At 45.4% G+C, this 24,981-nt stretch overlaps 1 protein-coding gene across 1 annotated transcript in view; it reads right to left on the bottom strand.

The window, feature by feature from the left end:
• Positions 1-23,870, bottom strand: part of LOC310631764 (uncharacterized protein) — a 43,752-nt gene extending 19,882 nt beyond the window's left edge. Inside the window, exons 1-3 of the mRNA XM_083348456.1 lie at positions 22,347-23,870; positions 7,920-8,081; positions 6,401-6,467 (exon numbers count right to left, since the gene is read on the bottom strand). Of these exons, the coding sequence (XP_083204582.1) occupies positions 6,401-6,467; positions 7,920-8,059 (207 nt within the window). The 5' untranslated portion in view covers positions 8,060-8,081; positions 22,347-23,870. The remainder of the gene's footprint in view (positions 1-6,400; positions 6,468-7,919; positions 8,082-22,346) is intronic.
• Positions 23,871-24,981: the final 1,111 nt, after the last annotated feature.

Genomic DNA, 24,981 nt, shown 5'->3' with positions numbered 1-24,981 from the left:
AGCCTCCGCCCACCCATGTGGGATAGCAAGACCTGTGGCAACATGGCAGCGCTGGCGAGCTCTCCCCCTCCCATCACCCTTTCCTGAGCGTGGAGGAAGGAAAGAGATGAGAAGGCAAAGGAACGAATGGAGGAAGGAAGGAACGGAGGGAGGAAGGAACAGAGGGAGGAAGGGAAAAGAGGGAGGGAGGAATAGAGGGAGGAAGGGAGGAATGGAGGGAGGGAGGAAGGGAGGGTGGGAGGGAGGGAAAAAAGGGAGGGAGGGAGGAAGGGAGGGAGGAAGGAAGGGAGGGTGAGAGGGAGGGAGGGAGGAAGGGAGGAATGGAGGAATGGAGGGTGGGGGGAAGGAACAGAGGAAGGGAGGAACAGTGGGAGGAAGGGAGGGAGGAAAAAAGTGAGGGAGGAACAGAGGGAGGAAGGAATGTAGGAACGGAGGGTGGAAGGAAGGGAGGATGGGAGGGAGGGAGGGAAAAAAGGAAGGAAGGAAGGAAGGAGAGGCAACTTGGTTGGAGATGCCCCAGTTCACACAGTTCTGCTTCAATCTTGGATCCATTGAGACTTGGGCTCAAAGGAGAAAGCAATTTTGTGTTCTCTTTTGTCACAGACAGGACATTATTGGCAATCCAAGTTAACGCTGGTATTCTTGAATTGTGAACTCTTAGGAAAGTATCCCTTCCTTGGGTGTTGCAAACAGCCATTTCCAGGGGGGAAAACAGGACAAAGCAGAGTAGGGGAAAATATTTTCCTTTGCTATATGTCCAGTCTGAATTAGACCATGGCAGGGTCCCTTCAGAAGAGCTCTTTTCAGGATTATGTATTAATAGAAAAGCAACTAAGCTACCTCTGTTCCTCAATGCTAAAGCTGTTGCACATAAAAAACAGAGACGCTTTGATCAACTATCACAGCCACCATTTTGACAGTTCTGCTGTACTGTTGTCTATGGACGCTCCCTCTAAATGCAACCATGGGAAAAACTGAGCCTGGTTTGTTCTCGGTCTTTTAAGTGGCCACAGACTACTAGCAAAAGTGGCATTTGATCACAAGGCAAGGAGGCATCGAGAAATGTTTCCCCTTTTGCATTTGAGCATCCAAGAAGGGACAGGAAAGCAGAAAGGGAAAGAGGAAAGACAAACAAAAAGAAGGAAAGGGGGGAAGGAAGAAGAAGGAAAGGGGAAGGAAGAAGAAAAAAGGAAAAAGAAGGGGGGAAAGGAAGGAAGGAAGATAGACTATAATGAGTGGGAGGAAGGGTCTGAGGGAACTCCTGCCTTAGCACTTGGCCCCGAGCAGCCCTGCTGCCGTTTTGCCATCCCCTTGTCCCCTCCTCCTGACCTCTCTTGGTGGTCTCCCAACCTATTGCTTTGGTTACAAAGCTGGGGCTTCTCGTATGGAGAGGGAGTGGGGCTCCCTCTGACCCACACATTTTGCCCTCCCGCAACACCACGAGCAACTTGGCCAAGGAGAGCAACCACAGCAGCAGCCTCCAGGAGGAGGTAAGCACAGCTAGGCGCCCCTTTGGGGAAGTGGGGCTAGGCTAGGCTGGGCTGCGGGGTCCCCGAACTTGAGGGCTGGGTGCTTGACCTCTGCTGCCCAAAGCTCTGGGCAGCCCGTGCCATTGTCTGCCCCCCCCCGCATGGCCTGAGAGGGACAGTGAGCCTCCTCCAGTGGACCATGTCCCAGTGCTCAGCCTGGTCCCACTCTCCTTTGCCAGAGACCCTTGGATTTCCCTCAGGCCTGCCCAGACACCCCTGATCCAAGCGATATCAAGCTGGCCACGCCCACCCCATAGGCCACGCCCACCCCAGCCATGCCCACCCAGTAGGTCACACCCATGCTAGCCACACCCAACCGCCCCCCTGAGGGCAACTGCTGATGCGGCCCTGACTAAAATTGAGTTTGACACCCCTGGTCTACGTTCAAATCACAGTCCGTCCCTTTTTGACAGCAGCAGCAAGGGAACTTGGACACAAACTCCTTTGCTGTTAGCAGTTGCAAGAACATAAAAGGAGATAAAAATGATAATATTTAGACATTTAGACCTTGAGGAAGTGCTAAGCAGTTGGTCAATTGCCGGTCAACAGAACACCATCCTAGAACAATTATTCAGTACAAACTAGAACAGAATTCTACTAATTTGGAAGCATTTTCGAGCCAAGGATAGATCAGTTTAGAATTCTTCTGGGCAACATCTATCAGGACAAACCAAATTAAACCCAACAATTCCCATTTATGCTACATTGCTACACATCCATTCTTTTATCACTATTCTGCCTGTATTGATGTAGAGATGGCAGTGTAAGTATCAGAAGAATGAAATTGGGAAAAAAGAGAGCTGATCGCCCTTATAAAATTGAACTGAATACATTGCTGTTTTATTCCAGAGTCACATGCTAATAAGCCAGTTGGCCAGTTTCACATATCCTATGATGTCTTTTAAAAAGTTGGAGGCTTTCTTCCTGTACTCTGATGTAGCAGGTTGGTCATATTGTTGAGTTTCTATTGCCATCTAGAGGCTACAAATAGTTCCAACTTGCCTTTCTGAGTAGTAGAGCAACTTTTAGAAGAGTCTATATTGGTGATTACACTTGGCCAATCAGAGAGGCAGCCTGGAAACTGAGCACAGACATGTTACCTTAGAGAACTCGCTAGTCTTAGCAACCACTTAGAGCACCTTTGAGACTTTCTTTGCTCATGTATTTCACTGGATATACTGAAACATGTAGAGAAGTAAGTATTTCTCTTCATTTGAACATGTTACAAAAGTAGGACTGCACAGATTGCAGGCTCATAGTAAAGAATAACAGGCAATGCTCTCCATGAAGCCTGAATTTACCATTACGAATACAGAACGCAGAATAATAGAGTTGGAAGGGACCTTGAAGTCCAGCCCCCTGCTCAAGCAGGAGACCCTATATCCAGGTGACTCAGGAATTCTGGGAGTTGAAGTCCATGAGTCATAAAAGTGCCAAGGTTGCCTACCCCTGCCTCAGCTTCTTGATATCCTCTCAGGGTTGGTGGTTGAGTTCCCCAAACTTATGGTTTTGGGTGACTTCAACCTACCATCCCTGGGGGGAGCATCTGAGTTAGCTCGGGAGTTCATGGCTTCCATGACGGCCATGGACCTGATGCAGGTTATTCAGGGTCCAACTCATGGGGGGGTCACACGCTCAATTTGGTTTTTCTATCTGGACGGTGGTTAGATGATCTAGGTGGGGGTTCTCCAATTGTTATACCCCTGTCATGGACCGATCATCATCTCCTACGGCTGGTCTTCTGTTTTGCCACTCCCCATCGTGGGGCTGCTGAACCAACAAGATGGTTCCGCCCTAGGCGCTTAAGGAACCCTGAGTGTTTCCAGGCGGCGCTTGGGTCCCCACCTGCCTCCTTTGCTCACAGCTTGGCCGATGCCCTAGTGGAAGCCTGGGAAAGGGCAGCGACAGAGGCACTCGACTGAGTTGTACCCTTGCGGCCCTTGACCCGGTGCAGATCCCAATGGGCTCCATGGTTCTCCATGGAGCTCCGGGAGATGAAGCGTCAGAGACGGGGCCTAGAGAGCTGTTGGAGGTCCAGCCGATCTGAATCCGACCGGTTGCGACTAAGGTCGTTTACGAGATCTTATCTCACGGCGATGAGGGTGGCAAGGTCTAACCACTTTGCCACCCTCATCGCGTCCGCAGATAATCGCCCGGCCGCCCTGTTCAGGGTAACCCGCTCCCTCCTTAATCAGGAGGCGAGGGAGGAGCCCTTGCAGGGTCGTGCCGAGGAGTTTAGCCGATATCTGTCGGACAAAATCACTCGGATTCGGACTGGTTTGGACTCTGACTGGGCAGAGTCTGACGATGAGGACACGGGCAGTCTTGTCGATGTTATCTGGGAGGAGTTCGACCCTGTGACTCCTGAAGACGTGGACAGGATCATGGGGAAGCTGAGCTTCACCACGTGTTTATTGGACCCGTGTCCCTCCTGGCTGGTTTATGCGGCCCGGGATGGGACAAGAGGCTGGCTCCAGGCAGTGATAACTGCCTCTTTGAGTGAGGGTAATTTTCCCGCCGCCTTGAAGGAGGCGGTGGTGAGACCCCTCCTCAAGAAGCCTGCCTTGGACCCAGCAATATTAAACAACTTTTGTCCGGTCTCCAACCTTCGCTTTCTTGCGAAGGTTGTTGAGAGCGTGGTGGCGCATCAGCTCCCTTTGTTCTTGGAGGAAGCTGATTATCTGGACCCGTACCAATCGGGTTTCAGGCCCGGGTACAGCACGGAGACGGCATTGGTCGCGCTGGTGAATGATCTCTGGCGGGCTCGGGACAGGGGTTGTTCCTCTGTCCTAGTCCTATTAGACCTCTCAGCGGCTTTCAATACCATTGACCATGGTATCCTGCTGCGGCGTCTCAGGGGGGTTGGGAGTGGGAGGCACAGTTTTTCAGTGGTTCTCTTCCTACCTTCTGGGACGTTCACAGTCGGTGTTGGCAGGGGGGCAGAGGTCGACCTTGAGACCTCTCATTTGTGGAGTTCCCCAGGGATCGGTCCTCTCGCCTCTCCTGTTCAACATCTATATGAAGCCTCTGGGTGAGATCATTCGTGGTTTTGGAGCTGGGTATCATCAGTATGCTGATGATACCCAGCTTTTCATTTCAACCCCAAACCCCAGTGATGCCCTCGACGTGATGTCCCGTTGCCTGGAGGCGGTCCGGGTCTGGATGGGGAGGAACAGGCTTCGGCTCAACCCTGACAAGTCTGAGTGGTTGTTCGTGCCGGCATCCCGGGAAATTCAGATTACTCCATCTCTTGCTATGGGGGGTGAGCTTGGGGGTCCTCCTAGACTCACAGCTCTCTTTAGAAGATCATATAGGAGCTGTGACTAGGGGGGGCCTTTGCCCAGGTTCGCCTGGTGCGCCAGTTGCGGCCCTATCTGAACCGGGATGCCTTGCGTACAGTCACTCATGCGCTCGTGACCTCTCGTTTGGACTACTGTAATGCTCTCTACATGGGGCTGCCCTTGAAGACCACTCGGAGGCTCCAACTGGTGCAGAATGCAGCCGCGCGAGTTGTGTTGGGAGTCTCCCAATACTCCCATGTTACACCTTTGCTCCGCGAACTGCATTGGCTGCCGGTTGCCCTCCGGGTGAGATTCAAGGTGCTGGTAATGACCTACAAAGCCCTACATGGCATGGGTCCGGATTACCTATGGCAGCACCTACTGCCGGCGTCAACTTCCCTCCGTCCAGTGCGCTCCCACAGAGAGGGCCTCCTCAGGGTGCCTCCGATCAGAGAATGTCAACTGGTGGCCCCCAGGGGGAGGGCGTTCTCTGTGGGCGCGCCAGACCTGTGGAACCTCTTGCTGGTTGAGCTCCGGATGGCCCCCGACCTTCGCTCCTTCCGGCGGGATCTAAAAACCTATTTATTTGACCAGTCCGGCCTGGTCTGATGGGTTTGGGGTTGAGTTTTTTAATATGGTTTTAACTATTGTATATATCGGGCATAAATTATTTAATTGTTTTTTAACTTTTGTACTTTGTTTTTTAATATTTATTGCCCTGTACACCGCCCTGAGTCCTTCGGGAGAAGGGCGGTATAAAAATTTAATAAATAAATAAATAAATACCTTTTCAGACAAGTGGCTGTCTAGTCTCTTCATAAAAGCCTCCAGTAATGTAGCACCCACAACTTCTGAAGGCAAGAAGTATCAAGACTACTACTTTGATCAAAGGAACAACTGAACAGTTTCACTGTATAGGTCCCTATTCTACAAAGGCAAGGTCAGCTTTCAAAATTAATGAAGAATCTGCATGTACAACACTGAAATATCTACAGGTATGCAACTGGTGCTTTTCTTGAGAGATCTGGAAATAAAATTTCCATCAGGAGACCTTCTCCAGATGTTCTTATCTTCTGGGTTTACAAAAATGATCTCTAGAAAAAGAGCCTTTTTATTCTTTTTATGATATTTCTTTTTCCACAGATATTTGCTAGCTATATATATATATATTAGTTCTCCAGGATTTTTAAAATGTATCTGCTGAACTAGTTCATCCAACTCTTGTTACTGAGGTTTTATTCTGTAAATAAGTTTTGCTATGGTTTTATTCTGAGGGATTTTTTTTCATTCCACTTATAGATAGATAGATAGATAGATAAGAAATGCATTGAGAAATGTATTCTGTAACTTTGAGGCTGCAACCAGCAAGATCCTGTTTCTTTGTGTACAACTGATATAACTTCATTGCAACACACAGGAAAACAGCTCCCAATCTGTAAAATAAATTTAAGAAGCAAAGGCTCTGATCAAAAAGCAAGAACAACTGCCATCATTTCATAAGTGTAAATACTCCAGGTCACCTCACACTAGTTAGAAGTGATTGGTTGACTTGTTCAATCAGCTTTTAATACCAGTCTCAGAAACACTCACCAGATCGATTAGTTCAGACATATTTAAGTCCTTCTTCCTGGTTCTGATCGACAAGCGATGCTTTTTCCTGAATTAAAAACACAAAAGTTTGATTATGAAGGGACTGTATTCATAACAGAGAAAATATACTTCAAACTTTAGCATAAGAAGCTAAGTCAGAGCACTGGTCCACTTTGTTTCTAGAGCAAAGAGTGAATCTTTGATTTACTTACTTAAATTTAAATGTACAATTTGAGGTAGGATTTGCTACACACGGTGTCCCCTCTTTTGCTGGGTTTTTGTCTTACTCAGAATAACTAGAAAGTAAATTAAGGGGCTACTTACTGTACAAGTCAGTTGTGTGATGGCCACAAAAAGAGTTCTGGAAAGTGTGCTAACAATGCTTAGCAAAAGCAAGTGGCAATTCACTGAAGTGTCTTCAGTGTACTGTATACACATGAATGTTCAGGTGACTCCTGAGGTGGTCATGTTAAGACTTCTGTTCTGGAGCAGAACTTCCCAATTTAGTGGTCTCTAAATGTGTGGATTCCACAATTCCCAATCAGCATGGCCCATTAATCCAACACATCCAGGGGGAACAAAAGGCTGTAGATCCAACAACATCTTTTTACAATACCTTATACCACAATCCATTGGTCTTTAATGTCACATGCTGTTTCTAATGTAGAATGTGGCCCAAAGAAGCATGCTAAACCTCACTTATTTGTGGGATATATATAAGAATGCACAAACTGTACAATAATTTTATTGAGGAATTCCTATCTCCACATCATTTGATTGAACAAGAAGATTCTGATTATGGGGCTATCAGAGGACATGGTCCAAAATGCAGTTTCGGTCATGAAGATAGGGCAGGGGTAGGCAACCTCGGCTCTTTTATGACTCATGGACTATGCTGACTCAGGAATTCTGGGAGTTGAAGTCCATGAGTCATAAAAGAGCCGAGGTTGCCTACCCCTGGGATAGGGCCTTTCAGCAGTGGTTCCATATTTATTTTAGCTAACAATTAAGCACATATTTTTTTCATTCAGAGCATTATTGAGACAATAATGCAGCAAAATATTTTTAATGCAACATTTGTCTCATTATAGTATAATTGCCAATTGACATGTGTATTTGTTTTTGTTTTTTTCTGGATGTTTCAACCGATTTGCTGTTATGCTGGACTCTTATTGCCTGGAATTCAACTCCCGGGTTCTTTTTAGAGGAATGGTACAATATTATTAATAAGATCTAAAAATAATTGTTACTCAAGGGAGAGTCCTCTACTTTATAATTTGGGGTAAGCAGAGAATATGGAACTAATTATCTGAGTCATAATTCATTTCACTCATGATATGAATATCTGAATGGGTCAAAAGAGTGAATATGCATGCCCATTTCATGCTTCTAGGTTGAAAAATAAAAAACAAAAGCAAGTTAAGCAAATAACCTACCCATTATCTCAGTAATGTACATCCTGCCTACCAATTGTCTCTTTCTCCCTTCTCCCCCATGATATCTCAAGACAATCACATACTTTTTAAAGGGAAAACAGAGAAGCAGCAGAAGGATCATGAGTACGATGGGAGCAACAGATCCTAAACTTCCAATGAGTTGGGAAGATGGGAGTTTGAAGAACGGTGTGAGCTCCATGTTCTCTGTCAGATGAGCAGTCATAAACCCACAGAAGAAAGTGAAACTGAAAGAGAGAAAGAAAACAATGAAATATACAAAAGGATTTGTATGGGAGTATGTGTGTGATGCACATGGTGCATGGGTGTGTGTACTTGTATGATATGGGTCAGAAAGGAGGATTTTAAAATAAGAAATGAAAAAAAAAACAGAAATCCAGTATTGTATATTTGCAGAATTTATTCTCAAAGGATCCCAAATTAAGATCTTGCCCATTACACTTTTCAGGAGGCCCATGTTTCCACGACAGAAGTCATCGTTTGCACACAGAAAGTTACGATTCAGCTCCTGGCACCTGCACAAAAAAGGACCTGATAACAGCCAGTGCTACAGAAAAGGCCAAGAGATTTCTGCCAATCAGACTAGACACTGCTGGGCTCATCAGACAAAAAAACCTAGATTAGATATACAGGTAGACCTTGATATACGACCACAATTAAGCCCAACATTTCTGTTGCTAAGTGAGACATTTGTCAACTGAATTTTGCTCCATGTTATCACCTTTCTTGCCACAGTTGTTAAGTGAATCACTGCAGTTGTTAAGTCAGTAGCATGGTTGCTAGGTAAATCTGGCTTCCCCATTGACTTTGCTTGTCAGAAGGTCGCAAAAGGGGATCATAGGATGCCAGGACACCACAACAGTCACAAATCGGTTGCCAAGCAGCTGAATTTTGATCACCTGACCGCAGGGATGCTGCAACAGTCGTAAGTGTCAAAAACAATCTTAACTAACTTTTTCCAGTGTTGCTGTAACTTTGAATGGTCGCTAAATGAACTGTTATAAGGCGAGCACTACCTGTAAAGGATCTTTCTCCAATTCAGTTCTAACACCAAAAGTTCTGATGGGCTACATTCATCCTTTTACCTCTTGATACTTTATTTCCTCTGTATCCTCTGTTCATTTATTTCCTACCTTGGATTTAGAAGTACTACTATTTATTCTTTTCTATAATGATATAATGATATAATGATTAGGGACGTGGTGGCTCAGTGGGTTAGGACGCTGAGCTTGTTGATCAGAAGGTCGGCAGTTTGGTGGGTCGAATCCCGAGTGCCACGTAACAGAGTGAGCGCCTGTTACTTGTCCCAGCTTCTGCCAACCTAGCAGTTCGAAAGCACATCAAAATGCAAGTAGAAAAATAGGGACCACTACGGTGGGAAGGTAACAGCGTTCCGTGCGCCTTTGGCGTCTAGTCATGCCGGCCACATGACCACGGAGACGTCCTCGGACAAGCGCTGGCTCTTCGGCTTTGAAACGGAGATGAGCACCGGCCCCTAGAGTCGGAAACGACTAGCACGCATGTGCGGGGGAACCTTTACCTTTACCTTTTATAATGATATTATTCTAGCTGTGATTTGAATGAGTGCTGGTAGCTGCAGCATGGGCAGTGAGATACTGTTACTTAACAAAGAATTAATGATCAGTTATATACAATGGGGGGAAAGCCCACTTCCTCTAAAGATCTCCCACAAGATCAATATGGGGTCCACCAGCAAAACTTCATTCCCAGTAAATCAGGGGTGCTTGAGAACCTATGTGAATGCAGAGATTTTACAGCAATCTGGAGAAATGTGTGCGTGTGCCCATCCAGTTAAAAAAAGAAAGAAAGGCATGGACATGATAAAAGGACAAAATGAGGCTATTTAAGTCTCATAGTCAGGAATTAGTAACAGGATCCTACAGTTCCACACCGGAGATCAACATGAAAAAGGCCCAGGAGACAATGCTAGGAGATGATCTTTGAGTCCAGCACTGGTCTATTAAAAAAATAGGAGAAGCATATTCTCCCTAGAGATTAAACACTCCATCAGCTAGATGTCTGTTCATTTTAATTTAAAGATGACAGACAATTAGGAAAATTGGTACTGGAGGTGTAACAGAAACAAGGTGGCACAGATGTAACACATTAGGGCAAGCAGCATTCCTGGGAGGTTGGCATTGCTTTAAAAAGCTCTTTTTTTAAAAGGCCCTGTTTGTCCAAATGTTCCATGCCAGAATATAGTACAATACCAAGAGACCACCAAGAAGCAGCTGCTGGAGTCACCCTAATGGCATGTGTTGTAAATGACAAACAGGACAATCCAGTTTGGGTGAGCCAGAGGGAGCAATGCAGGAATCCCAGCAGGACGGACTTGATTTAATTGTCCCTCCCAGTTGTGGCTTGCTGAGAAGGAAGGAAAGTGCAAGGAAGAGAAGGAACTTTTTATTGGCATCCAGGGTAAATGAATCAGTCAATTAGATTTATAGATGGCTATAGCTCAGTGGAAAAACAAATACTTTACAAGGAGAATGGCTCATATTCTACCCTGTTTATCTCTAAATAAAGTTAGAAAGCTGCTACTAATCAGTGTTGAAAATCTGGAATCAAATGATCCAGTAGAATGACTAGATCGAATGCAGCTTTCTACACCATAGCACCTATAAGAAAAGTAGGTTTCCTCTGTGTAATTAAGGAGAAGGGTTAACACTATAAAAGATCCTTTCTGTTTCACAAAACAATTCTGTTTTAATCCCTGACATACCTGTACCTAACAATTAAAGCAATTGTTGGCTTGCCCCTTTTCTCTGCAATCAAGGATGAAAAAAAGAAACAGATAATTCCACCCAGAGGGACGACAAGGTGGATCAAAGGAACAGCAAAATGTAATGCAAATAGGGTGGGCTTTGGAAATCCCATGACTGAACCTGTGTACTGAGATGTCAGATCTGCAACACCCTGCAGGCTCTCAAAATCTCTCTCCTGTTTCACAAACACAAAGTCAGTAGGAGGAAGCGGAATCAGGTCATGGAGCTGAAGGCTGCTGTATGTAATAATAATAATAATAATAATAATAATAATAATAATAATAATAATAATAATAATAATAATAATAAGAAGAAGAAGAAGAAGAAGAAGAAGAAGAAGAAGAAGAAGAAGAAGAAGAAGAAGAAGAAGAAGAAGAAGAAGAAGAAGAAGAAGAAGTTGGAAGGGACCTTGGAGGTCATCTAGTCCAACCCCCTGCTCAGACATTTTTCTATCTTATCAAGTAGTAGGTTGTGATCTACTTTATCAAATGCCTTACTGAAGTCCAAGTAAATTATATCTACAGCATTCCTCTGGTCCACTAATTTTGTCACTTGGTCAAAGAATGCAATAAAGAATGCAATGTGAGGATTGCAAGGATGGAAGCGGTTTTAGAAGTCATCTAGTCCAATCCCTGCTTGTGCGGGATCCACTGGTGCATTTCTCATAGATTATCATCTAGTCTCTCTTTGAATACTTTTAGTGAGCGTCAATTCATACTTCATGTGACAGCCTATTCCCCTGGTTTACACTTCATGCACTCAGTTCCTCCAGTTCCTGTTGCCTGAACCTCCTTCCGTATAATTTTAACATAGGTAAAGGTAAAGGTTCCCCCGCACATGCGTGCTAGTCGTTTCCGACTCTAGGGGCCGGTGCTCATCTCCGTTTCAAAGCCGAAGAGCCAGCGCTCATCCGAGGACGTCTCCGTGGTCATGTGGCCGGCATGACTAGACGCCAAAGGCGCACGGAACGCTGTTACCTTCCCACTGTAGTGGTCCCTATTTTTCTACTTGCATTTTTACGTGCTTTCGAACTGCTAGGTTGGCAGAAGCTGGGAAGAGTAACAGGTGCTCACTCTGTTACGCGGCACTCGGGATTCGACCCGCCAAACTGCTGACCTTCTGATCGACAAGCTCAGCGTCCTAACCCACTGAGCCACCGTGTCCCTGAAATTTTAACATAATGGCTCTACAACATTGCCTTCTGGAGCAACAGAGAATACAAGCAGTCCTTGTTTACTGACTGCCTTGTTTAGCAACCATTCACAGTTATGACGGTGTTAAAAACTAACTTTGTGATCAATACTTGCATTTACGACATTAGCAGATCTATAAAGCAAAGGAAAGCTGAAAACAGATTATAACCACAGTTGTGGTTCACTTGGTGACTGCTTTGCTTAGTGACTGAATTGTTGATCTCAGTTGTAGTGGCTAAAGAAGTTTAACAACAATGATCTTCAATAACTATCAACCAGTCTTCGACCTTCCCTTTTCGGCAAAGATTGTTGAGAAGGCGGTTGGCCTGCAACTGATTACCTAGACCAGGGGTGTCAAACTGCCAGCCCGCAGGCCAGTTGCATCATGTGGAGGCCGTGCCCACCCCAGCTCTGCAAATGCAAAAAAAGTTGTGATTATGTCGCAACTTGTCACGTGACGCGGCAAGCTTGACATCTGTGATCTAGACTAATTTCAGTCAGGTTTCAGACTGGGATTTAATACTGAGACAGCTTTGGTCATACTTGCTGATGACCTGTGGTGGAGCCAGGATGTTGGTGGTGCATCTATTCTTGTTCTTCTTGATCTCTCAGCAGCTTTTTATATTGTCATCTAGAATATCCTTCTGAGCTAGCTCCGTGGTTTGGGAATTGGGTACACCCACCCAACGACTTGGGATAGTCAGATCTTGTTGTTTGATGGTGGGCAGGAATCACCAGACAAATGACTATCCAACATTTGTTTAAAAACCTTCAGTGATGGAGTATACCTATGATTCCAGGAGATGGGCTATTCCACTGCTTAATAACTTTCATAGTCAGAAAGTTCTTTATTTTGAATTTGGATCCATCTCTGTAAAGCTTCTATTCATTAGTTCTTGTCATACCTTTCAGCACTATGGAGGATAAATCTGCACCCTGTTGCTTATGATGGCCCTTCAAGTATTGGCAGTCTCCTGTCATGTCTTCACTTAATCTTATTTTCTTTCAGCTAAGCATATACAGTTATTTTAGCTGTCAAACGGCCGCGTGTACTAGTAGGCCGCGGGAGCGACTGCGCATGTGTTACTTTTGACAGCTGTCAGTGTGGCCGCATAATGCGGCCTATGACAGCTGTCATTATAGTTTGAGATATATTGCACCCCTTTCCCCCCCCCTTGAACTGAACAAGTAACTTGAATTAACTTCTAACTGGTGTTAGAACTTGTTGGCGAACTTCCGGCCCATTCAAAATCCGACAAGTATGCTGGCGGCCTCTTCTGTCGAGCGGATCTGCGAGGTGAAGGTTTTTCTGTTGTTGTGGGGGCTTCCTCGGGGGTGATAGGAGGGAGATCGGCAGAAGCAGGGATATCCTCTGGGTGAATGGTGCTGGGGGGTGCGGGGGTTTCCGCCGCTGTTTCTGGCGTGGAGGTGTTGGGGGGTGACCTGGGTCGGAGCTGATCTGCATGTCTCCGTAGTGTGAGTCCCCCAACATTAATGGTGTAAGACAAGGGGCCGGTTTGTTCGATAACTACCCCTTGGGTCCATTTATCCCTTCCCCCATAATTTCGGGCCCAGACATTTTGTCCCTGTGTGAATGTTTTGCGTGGCAGGCTGTTTGTGTTTTCTGCCGCTGGCCTGTCTGGGTGCAGTCTGTCAAGGCGGGTTACCAGCCGGCGACCCCATCTTAGTTCTGCTGGAGATTTCCCGGTGGTGGAGATTGGGGTGGTGTGGTGTGCGAGGAGGAAGCGGGCGAGGCGACGGTGCCAGTTTCCGACGACCAATCTGCGCAGAGAGTCTTTAGTGGTCTTCACCATGACCTCTGCAAGGCCATTACTGGATGGGTGGAACGGGGCCGAAGTTGCGTGCCTAATACAGTTCCTCCTCATGAAGATCTGGAAGTCACAGGAGGTAAATTGAGGTCCATTGTCAGTAATTATTACGTCTGGAAGACCATGGGTTGCAAAAACTCCCCTTAAAGCTTGAATGGTGGCACTTGAGGTGGTGCTTGAAACCGGGAGAACCTCCAGCCATTTAGAGTAGCTATCTACGATAATCAAAAAGGTTTGGCCCTGGAATGGTCCGGCAAAATCGAGGTGTATGCGGGACCAGGGGTTGGATGTGATTTCCCAATTGTGAACTGGGGCGTGGGGTGGGGCGGGTCTGGTTTGCTGGCAGAAATAGCAGCCGGCTACGTGCTGCTCGATGTCCTTGTCTAAGGATGGCCACCACACATAACTGCGTGCCAGAGCCTTCATTTTAGAGATGCCCGGGTGGCCCTCATGGAGTGTTTGTAGGACCTTGGTTCTGTGGCATGGTGGGACTATCACTCTGCATCCCCAGAGGATGCAGCCTAAGTGGGTGGAAAGCTCGTGGCGTTTCGTAAAATAAGGTTGGATGAGGGGGCAGGGGCAGGATGATTGCCAACCTGATGTGACCCATGAGAGTACCCTGCTAAGAGTGGGGTCCCTGCTTGTGGCGTGTGCGATGTCGGTTGCTGTTACTGGGCATTCTGACAGTTCTTGTATGGCCAGGACATGGCCGGCTGGGGCAGGGTCAGGGTCTATTTGAGGCAGTGGGAGCCTGCTGAGGCCGTCAGCGTGGGACATTTCCTTTCCGGGTTTGTAGACTAATTTATAGGAATAAGCGGATAGAAATGTAGTCCAGCGAAGCATTCGCGGGGACAAAATTTGCGGGGTTTGGCGGTCCCATGTGAATATACCTAGGAGGGGTTTGTGATCTGTATAGACTGTAAAAGGCCTGCCATAAAGGTAATCGTGGAATTTTTTAATTCCAGCTACTATGGCCAGGGCTTCTTTATCTATTTGCGCATAGTTGCGCTCGGGTTTTGAAAGGGTCCTAGAGTAATAAGCAATTGGGGCTTGCGAGCCATCGTTAAGGGAGTGGCTGAGGACCGCCCCAATGCCATAAGGTGAGGCATCGCAGGCGATGCATAAAGGTTTAGTTTCGTTGTAATGCGATATGGTTGTATCGCTAGAGAGTAATTGTTTTAGCTGTTTAAAACTGTCGTTTTGAACTGAGGTCCACTGCCAGGGGGCTCCTTTATCTAAAAGCCTATGGAGTGGTTCCGCTATGGTGGCTTTTCCGGGCAAAAAGGAGTGGTAAAAGTTTAGGAGCCCTAGGAATGCCTGGAGCTCCGTTTTATTTTTTGGGGGGGGTGCGGCTTGGATTGCTTGAATTTTTGCATTGGTGGGGTGAATACCTTTGCTGTCTATCCTGTACCCTAGAAAATCTGTGGAGGGAACTCCTATTGAGCATTTTTCCCGTTTTAGTTTTAACCCAGCTGCCCTGAACCTTGTAAGGACTTCGTGGAGTCTGGTTGCTAGTGAGTGGGTGGAGTCGCCCGCGATGAGAACGTCATCAAAGTACGGGCAGACTCCGGGGATGCCTTTGAGGGTTCGTTCCATGACTTCCTGGAATATTCCAGGTGCCACAGAGATGCCGAATTGGAGGCGGTTCACTTTGAACGCTCCCCTGTGAGTCACTATGGTTTGGGCATCTGCTGTTTCCCTGGTTACTGGGAGTTGGAGGAAGGCATGCGCTAAGTCTAATTTTGCAAAAATAGAGCCGGAGCCTATTTCTGAGAGGACATCCCTTACTGATGGGACTGGGTATGCATGGGGATTGAGTGCGCGGTTCAGGGTCGCTTTATAGTCCGCGCATATTCTCACGTCACCATTGGGTTTGACAGGTGTCACGATGGGGGTTTCCCAAGTTCCGCTGTCAGTGGGTTCTATGACTCCTAATTTAAGTAAGCGGTCTAGCTCCCTGTCTATTTTTTGTTTTAGGGCGAAAGGGACTTTCCTAGCTTTTATCCTAATTGGTCCTATTTCCGGTTTGAACTTGAGGTCGATGGGGGCTCCGTTGTATTTTCCCAACGAGCCGTCAAACACATCTGCGAAATTTTTGCAGATATTTTCTAGGGAATTGGTGTGAATACGGTTTGTCCCTTCGAGGCGGATGCCTAATGCCTCGAACCAGTCTAATCCGATTAGGTTGGTTCTGGGTTGTTTTGTTATTTGGGCTAAGTGTCCAGAGAATTTTTTAAAATCGACCTTCAGGGTGGCCTGTCCTTTTAAGTCTATTTGTGCCCCTTGGAAATCTGCCAGCATAACCTTGGAGGGTTGGATGGGGATGCGGTGATTGGTTTTGCTAGCTATTTTCTGGAGGGTGTCCCCTGACAGGATGGAAACGGAGGATCCTGAGTCGACCTCCATTTCACAGGGGATTCCCTGGATTTTGACCCATGCTCTCACTTTGGCTCGGGGGATGTTGTTCGTGGGTGATTTAGTTAGGGAAAATACGGACCCTACAACTCCCATGGGAGGGCGGGGAGGGGCAGTCCTACCTGCGGGGATCTCGTCAAGATCGTGGAGGGTCTCCCGGTTTAGGCTGCGACAAGCTGATCGGATGTGGCCGGTCTTGCCACAGCCGTGGCACTTCGCGTTCCTAAACCTGCAGGTAGCTCTGACATGGTTACCGCCACAGCTGGCACACTTCGCCCTGGTGTTGGTCTGCATTTTCTTCGTGTTGGGGGCCGTCTGCCGGTCTTGGTTGCGGTTCTTTTCCCGGCCGGCGACCATCCGGTTGAAACGGGAGAGGATTGCATTGACCCCGGTTTCGGGCTCCGGCGGCCCTTGGTCGAGCTCCCTGGCCTGATGGACGGAGGTGCCTGCGTTTTCGCCAAACGTCTCGGTTTTGTCGCGATGGCTGTCCTCGTACGCCATTATCTCCAGCGTGAGCTCTGCGAGGTCCATTGTGGGCCTTGCCACAAGCTTCCTCTGCAGGCGCACGTTCTGGAGACCGGCAATAACTTGATCGCAAATTCGGTCCTCCAGGTCGGGGAAATGGCACTTGCGGGCGGCGTGCCTGACGGCGGCGATGAAGGCGGTGGAGGTTTCGCCTGGCTGCTGCTTCCATCGGGCGAAATAGAGCCACCAATATAGTTCTGACCGCCTTGGCATGAAGTGTTTGCTGAGGCGGTCTGTGAGTTCGGCATACGGTATGGTGGCGACCGGGTCCGGGCTGCAGAGGCCAACAGCGATGTCATATACCGCTGGCCCGCTAAGGCATAGGAGCGCGGCGGCCTTGTGGCGGTCCTCCGTGATTTTATTCACGAGGAGGTACCCCTCGACCTGGCCCCAATGCGACTCCCATCCTTCGGGGTGCCGGACGTCGAACTCCCTCACGTGTCCTAGGTTTGCCATATCGGGTCCGCGGTACTTAGGGCACCAGGATGGTTGACTTGTCCAGTCGGTGACTTAGCTAGTGACTTCAGCGGTTGACCGGACAGCAACGCTCCAGGGGCCGTGACTTCAGCTAGTACCGGGATCCCATCCTCGTCGCCAGGTGGATTATCGGCAGGAAGGACAAGGGAGACGCGTCTTCGTTAACAGGTTTATTTTAGTCAGCCCGGACAAAGAACAGAACGGAGAGAACATGCCTTATATAGGTAGCTGTCAAACGGGGCAGCAAATCAGTAGTGGGCATTTTTTCCCGCCAAGGAACAGGGCCAATGGGTCAGCTTGTAGGTCGGAATCTCCCTAGTGATAGTGCGAGCGCGTTAGCTAGGGAGGGAATCCCGTCAGCTGGTTTTGGCGGGCAGTCGGAGCTTTGACAGCTAGCTGCCGGTACTGCGCATGCGTCAGTTTTGACAGCTCGCGGCTGCCGCTGTGGGCTAGCCGCAGTTTTGACAGTTCACGGCTTAATGCACATGCGCGGCGTTTGACAGCTGTCAAACGGCCGCGTGTACTAGTAGGCCGCGGGAGCGACTGCGCATGTGTTACTTTTGACAGCTGTCAGTGCGGCCGCATAATGCGGCCTATGACAGCTGTCATTATAGTTTGAGATATATTGCAGTGCTCCTCTCTGCAATCTTTCCAGTTCCTTAGCCATCCTTGTATTATGGCTGTTGATACAGCCCAAGATTACACTGCTCTTTTGGCAGCTGCAACATGCCTGCTCATGCTTAATCTATAGTCTACCAGGACACTTTGGATCTTTCTCAGAAATATTACTGCTGATCAGGTACTGTCTATCATCTACCAGTTTATTTATTCGATTTTATCAAAAAGGAGACTGTAGTCCAGTTTATCAAATGCGCTATTGAAATCTAGGTGCACTATATTCACAGTACTCTCTTGATCTACTAATATTGTTACTTAGTTAAGAAAAAGATAGTACAACCTGTTTTTAATACAAGCTGGTTCACTCTGTACCTTTTAAAAAGGTAAAGGGCCCCCCGCACATGCGTGCTAGTTGTTTCCGACTCTAGGGGCCGGTGCTTCATCTCCGTTTCAAAGCCGAAGAGCCAGCGCTTGTCCGAGGACATCTCCTTGGTCATGTGGCCGGCATGACTAGACGCCAAAGGCGCATGAAGCGCTGTTACCTTCCCACCGTAGTGGTCCCTATTTTTCTACTTGCATTTTTTACGTGCTTTCGAACTGCTAGGTTGGCAGAAGCTGGGACGAGTAACAGGCGCTCACTCTGCTACGCGGCACTTGGGATTCGACCCGCCAAACTGCCGACCTTCTGATAGACAAGCTCAGCGTCCTAACCCACTGAGCCACCGCGTCCCTTTTAAAGGGTTGCAAACCTGTTGCATGATGACCTTTACTAAGATCTTCCCAGACATTGTTATTTCTCAGTCCCCATTTTCCTCTTCTAAAAGACTGGCAAGACTCTTTTCTTCTAATTACTTCTATAGGAGGGTTCGAATATTTCACGTGGCACAGAGAGATGATAATCTATGGCATTTAGGAAATCCAAACTTCTCTAGACAGGTTTAGACTGAAAGACCAATTCTGTATGAAAGTTAAATCTGCCAGTTTTATTTTATTTATTAATTAAATTTGAATGCTGCCCAATTCCCAATGACTCTGAACGGCTCATAACTGAAATAAGGAAATATAATAACCAATTTAAAATAATATTATAATGTAACAAATAGAAGATGGCGAGACTGACAACCAAGCAAACAAGAACAAAGCAAATGGTCTTCACTGTCCTTCGCCAAAGCCCCAGTGAAAACATAAGTCTTTAAGACCCATTAAACAACAGCAGAGAAGGATCCTTCAGATCTTAGGGGAAACCTCAGGCTAGAGCAGGGGTAGGCAACCTTGGCTCTTTTATGACTCGAGGACTTCAACTCCCAGAATTCCTGAGCCACCATGGCTCAGCTTGGAAACCTCTCCCTTTCCCCTCAGCATGGCTGGCTCAGGAATTCTGGGAGCTGAAGTCCACGAGTCATAAAAGAGCCAAGGTTGCCTACCCCTGGTCTAGAGGGTAGGTGTTGCTACAGGAAATGGTATGCTTTCACTGTCTTGACAGATGATATGTATAATTGAAAGAAAATACAATGGAAGACAGGGAGTCCTTCAAGAAAGTAATCCTTTTATCTTCTGTATATTCATACTTGCACAATTTCATTACTGACCAGAGGGCATATGCATTCAGGTTTCAATAGCCTCTCATTTCCTGGTTTTGTGAACGTTGAACCAACCTAAGACTCAGCCCTTAATCCAAACACACTTTTGCTCACGGAACTGTTGTTTCTGAAAAACAAATTTACTAACACACAACTGGCAGGTTTACTCTTTGATTAATATATCTGAATTTGCTTTCTTGAAAGTCAACTTAAATAATAATAATAATAATAATAATAATAATAATAATAATAATAATAAGAAGAAGAAGAAGAAGAAGAAGAAGAAGAAGTAGTAGTAGTAGTAGTAGTTGGAAGGGACCTTGGAGGTCATCTAGTCCAACCCCCTGCTCAGGCAGGAAACCCTATACCATTTCAGACAAATGGCTGGCCAGTCTCTTCTTAAAAACTTCCAGTGTTGGAGCATTCACCGCTTCTGGAGGCAGGTTGTTCCACTGGTTAGTTGTTCTAACTGTCAGGAAGTTTCTCCTTAGTTCTAGGTTGCTTCTCTCCTTATGAATCTTGATAGTATAGATTTTTAATAGTGATCATAAAATCATTTCAAGATGCACATTAAATGTTTTAGAGGCACACTTTAAATGAATAATGCAGTCAAACATGTTTTCTAATTAGAATTAAAAATAATAAATGGATATTTGGGTTTAAAATGGATAACCAGAAGACAAAAACTAGCAAGTCAATCATTTAAAATACTCAGAAGATTTCTTTATATTGAGCTATAATTTTAAAAAGTGGAATTTAATCAGTTTACTAAAACCTCCCACCTAGAACTTCAATTTATGCTGAAAGGTACAATTTACAAATGTAGATGTCATTTTATTTTGACTTAATAGACAGAAAATTCCTTGATAGAGCTATGGTGGTGCAGTGGTTAGAATGCAGTATTGCAGGTTAATTCTGCCGACTGCCAGCAGTTCAATTCTAGCTCCATTCCTAAATCACAGTAAACACAGACTATGAGGGCATGTATATCAACACCTCTTCCTCCCAATCTAACAATTGGAGGAAAGCACATGACGCAGCTGTTTGAAGGAACCTTTCAAAGTTTCCCTAGGCAGCATGGGAATTCTGGGAAGATCTGGTCCCTATGTATCGGGGATGAGAAAAGTTGAGTTACAAAACGTTTAACTTAATTTAAATTAAACCTGCAAAAAAGTAAGAAACTTAAAATAGTTATCCATTGCTATACACCAGCAAGTAATTTTTGGATTAACTGCATTTTTATTATTTGAAAATCACTGCACTATATTTACACTTCTTTTTTTAGCTCAACCCACGAAGTTTTCATCAATTGTGACAGTTATCCAAGATCCACATTCTCCACAAGTTTTTGACTAAGAAAATCATGGGACAAAGCAACCCATCTGTAAAATGAGGGGGAAAGTATATTTTATGACTCTTCCATATTGTGGTTTTTGTTAGGCATGAAAATCCCTCCTCCAAAACATGTTATTAGCTAGTTTTTTTAAAAAAATAATAAGAGTTTAACCTACTACAACTTGGTGTCTTCTGTACTGAACTACAACCCCACCATACCATGGCAGATTGGAAAATTAATTTAGGCAGAAAAACACTACCAGTTGACTAATAGCAATTGGCCAAGATAGTTAAATGTTTTATTGTCATGAAATTAATCCATGATAAATTAAACCACAGATTACTCCAAGTGTGCACAATCTGAAATGTACCAACCACCCAGGCCAGATTCATACAAATGCTAACTAAACAGTGATTAGTTGGCTAGGTTGTGAACAGCTTATCTTGTGAACCTATCCAAACCTGCCATATTCTCGCAGCATATTTTCAAATATCTATTATGTATATCTGTGGAAGGCTATCACCATCAAGAGCTCTACCCACAGTTGGTATCTGCAAGAAACAGAACTTTGGACTTTATGGACTCCTCATCTGATCCAACAGTAAAATAAAGGTAAAATTGGGCAATATATTTATTGCCAAATATCAAGAATGCATCTGACTTATAATTCACCAGGAACTGGTTAACTCAGGGATGGGAGCTGAGGCATATTAAAGCTGCTATAACATACATATTGTCAAAGAAACAATGAACAGGAGAAGGGAGGACAAAGCAGGTAAGTTTAAATAAATATTTATTTCCTGCTTGTCCCTATGTTTTCATCTCCTCCCTCGACAGGCTTTGTTTTTTTTTCTTTATTCCAATAATACCTAAGGTCCATCTCAAAGTGCACAGAATTGGTTGAGTTTTACCACTGATTGCCTTGGAGAAAGATCAAGCCACAGGCAGAGGCTGGAAAAAGAAGCAGATGTTAATAACCAAAAGAGCAAAATTTGTTCTACTGTACTCTGATTTTCTGCAGAGTCAGAATAAGTGAATTTAAACTGAGTAGTTTTTAAAAAAAGCCCCACGGTGTTTCAGCCATTCCTGTCTCTTGGAGGACAGAACTAAAATATTTTTTTTTCAGTCTGAACCACCTCCTTAACTTTTGTCTCCAGTGAGGAATCTTTTAACATTTTGCCAGTGCTGAAAATTGCTTAAACGATCAGTCCACTTCTAGAAGTGGAATGGAAAAGGGGGAAATTTTGTTTTCTGCTTTTGCTTCAGCACCAATACCTGCTGGGCTCCTTGGAGATCATCCTCATCCAGACAGATTTGTAGGATGGTCTTCCCCAAGCTAGCACTTTTTGATTCCCCATAACCAGGGGTAGGCAACCTCGGCTCTTTTATGACTCGTGGACTTCAACTCCCAGAATTCCCGAGTCAGCATAGCTGACTCAGGAATTCTGGGAGTTGAAGTCCACGAGTCATAAAAGAGCCGAGGTTGCCTACCCCTGCCCATAACTCTCGGCTGGTACAGCAGTTGTAGTAGACCATGACAGAGCAGTAGGACAGCCTTCTCCAACGCAGCAGTTCCCCAGGCTACTAACTTCACAAACCTCAGCGGGTTCAGAAGCTGACCAAAATGCCAGGCCGTTAGGGAAAGCTAACTTCGGAGAGGCAAGGCTGTTAATGCAGGGCGTTTATTCATCTCCCTGGAAGCTGCAGGTGGTGGAAGACACGGCAACACTCACCACGAGAGAGGAGGCGATGGATCCCCCGGCTCCCCGCGCGTCTGGTTTTGTTGGCGAAGAAAAAGTTCTTCCTTCCGAGGACAAGGTCTGAAATTCGCTCCCTACAGCAATCAGGGCGATGGTATAATGGGAGGCGGCGGGCAACAGGCTCCCTCGTCTAAGGCCAGGCGGCAGTTACTTCCTGGTTACTTAAGACTTCTACCTCAGAAAAGCTCCGAGGATCCACCTGTCCGTCTCCAGACAGGTATGAAAGAGCAACGATTACAAGTTTCCGGCCCGCCACTGTAGGCCGCCCTCGTGTGAAGGGCGCGGGGAAAGGGAGAGGCTACCGGAGCGCTCCTGCACGGAAGAAAACTTGCACCTCGAAATCGCGGCCATTTCGCCTGGCGCCAGCAGCCGAGTTAGAAACATTGGGGCGCCGGCGAATCTCGCGCCTTGGACGAAGTCACCGGGGACGCCGGCCAGCCCTCGCGGCCGCCCCTCGGAGCCTTGGCGTTTAACAGCCGACCGACCGGGCAGAAAGGATTTGTACCAAGGTGCTGCGGTTTGCATTGCCATTTAACTTTTCCGCCCTGCTTTTCCCAAAGTTCAGCCCTGTTTGATTGTGAAGGCGTGAGAACTTGCAGTCTGCGTTTCATTTCCAGTGTGCGATTCAGCTAAAGTTCACAAAAAAATGTACTCTCTGCTGCCATCGAGTCAACCCTGAAATTCAAGCACGGAGAGGGAAAGAAGCAAGTTATTTGCCTAGGAAAAGTTTCCTGTTGAATTCTTTTCATTTCATTTTATTATTATTTTATTTTATTGTTTATTTCCTTGCTTATTTATAATTACATCTACTTAGGCTTTGGTTACACCATAATTAAGCTACTGCAACAAAAAGGTTCTTGGGTTATCCTGGAAGTGTTGTGTCTAAGCTACCAGTATTATGCAATTTCACATCTAAATGATTTACAATACTGGGATCTCTGTGAGCGCGCCTGCCCTATGGAGTGATCTGCCTGTGGAACTCCCGACCGCCCCCGACCTTCGTTTGTTTCGCCGGGACCTGAAAACCTGGTTCTTTGATCTATCTGGCCTGGACTAAGGGGTTTTAAGTTTTTAAACTTTGTTTTAATTTGTTGGGCTATTAATTAATTTAATTCATTTTAATTCTATTTCTATTTCAACTTTTAAATTGTCTTTTAAATTTTGCCCTGTAAACCGCCCTGAGTCCTTCGGGAATAGGGCGGTATATAAAACTAATTAAATAAATAAATAAATATAGTGAACGCTCAGAAATGCCCGACTGAGGTTTGTTCATCAGGTGAAGTCAAACTGATGGGGAGAAGACTAAAATTAAAATTTAAATCAAAATTATTGGGTTTAAACCTGCCCAGTAGTAGTTAAGAGCATATGTATTTTCTCTCTCACTGCCTCCTCCTTTTTTTCCCTTTTGGACAAGGTTTCTGTATTAACATCAGTTTTTGGGTTTGCCAAAAAACTATCTTGGAAAGCTGTCACCATCATTTTGTGTCCAAAGACAGGAGAAATATCAGGCAGAAATTTAACATGTATCTGTCTGTAAATAGGCTGGCAGCCATTATTTCACAAAGAACAAAAAAGAAAATAGTGATTTTGATGCTTTTTACACTACACACACACACACACACACACACACACACACACACACAAAGGCACAGAAAAAAAACCAATTAAAGGAAGTAATTAATGTCTATAAAATACAGTGCTTCAGTTCTTATTAAAAGTGATTTAAATAATTCAGGAAAACTGGAACTTTTACAGCACTGATTTTTCCCCCCACTATGAGACTTAAATGCATTGGAGCAAATAAAGTTGGCAATGTTGTGAAATAAAAATGAACATTTTTTTAAAAAAAAAATAAACAGCAGATTCCCTAACCAGATCCCTAAACCAATTATGTACACTACCCATGTTTCTTGAAGATAGGGGAGAATGTAATTTTTATTTATATTTCATTTATTATTATAATTTCTGTAGCAGTCCTAATATAAAGTACATAGTGGTTCATGGGATACATAGGGGTTATTAAAACATTTGTGATTAGTTTGAACTTGTGGAGTAATATAATTAAATAAAATGATAATAACAGCATTCTAAGTACGTTTCAAATTCAAACTGTGGGTGCTTTTGAATCAATGTTGACTCCTGGCAACTGCATATTCCTGCAATTGTCAATGGGTTGTCATTGTCTCTTTCCTAGGGCTAAGAATGAATGACTGGCCTGAGATCATCCACCTAATTTCTAGTGCTAAAGTGGGACTAGAAATTACAGTCTAACCTGGAGCTTTAACCACTATACCAAACTGGCTCTCTATTCAAACTTTATATGTTTATAGTTTTATAGATTCAGTAGTTCAATGAATCATTGGAAATCAAATGGTTATGTGTTTTTTTTAAGAAATATCAAAGGATTATACAAAATTTCATATTAATGAGTTATAAAATTAATAGATAAGAAAGCCTATATGAGGATGGGGAAACAATGGTCCTCTAAATCAGGGCTTTTCAACCGGTGGTATGCATACCACCGGTGGTACTTTGGCACCTGGCAGGTGGTACGTGCCCGTCCTAGAGAAGTGATAGCAGAGGGGAGAGGAATGAGCTGAAGCAGCAG

Source organism: Vipera ursinii (assembly GCF_947247035.1).
Source record: "Vipera ursinii genome assembly, chromosome: 1".
In the NCBI taxonomy this organism is placed as follows: domain Eukaryota; kingdom Metazoa; phylum Chordata; class Lepidosauria; order Squamata; family Viperidae; genus Vipera; species Vipera ursinii.
The sequence above is the reverse complement of the archived record's forward strand: the minus strand, read 5'-3'. Positions and strand labels throughout refer to the sequence as shown.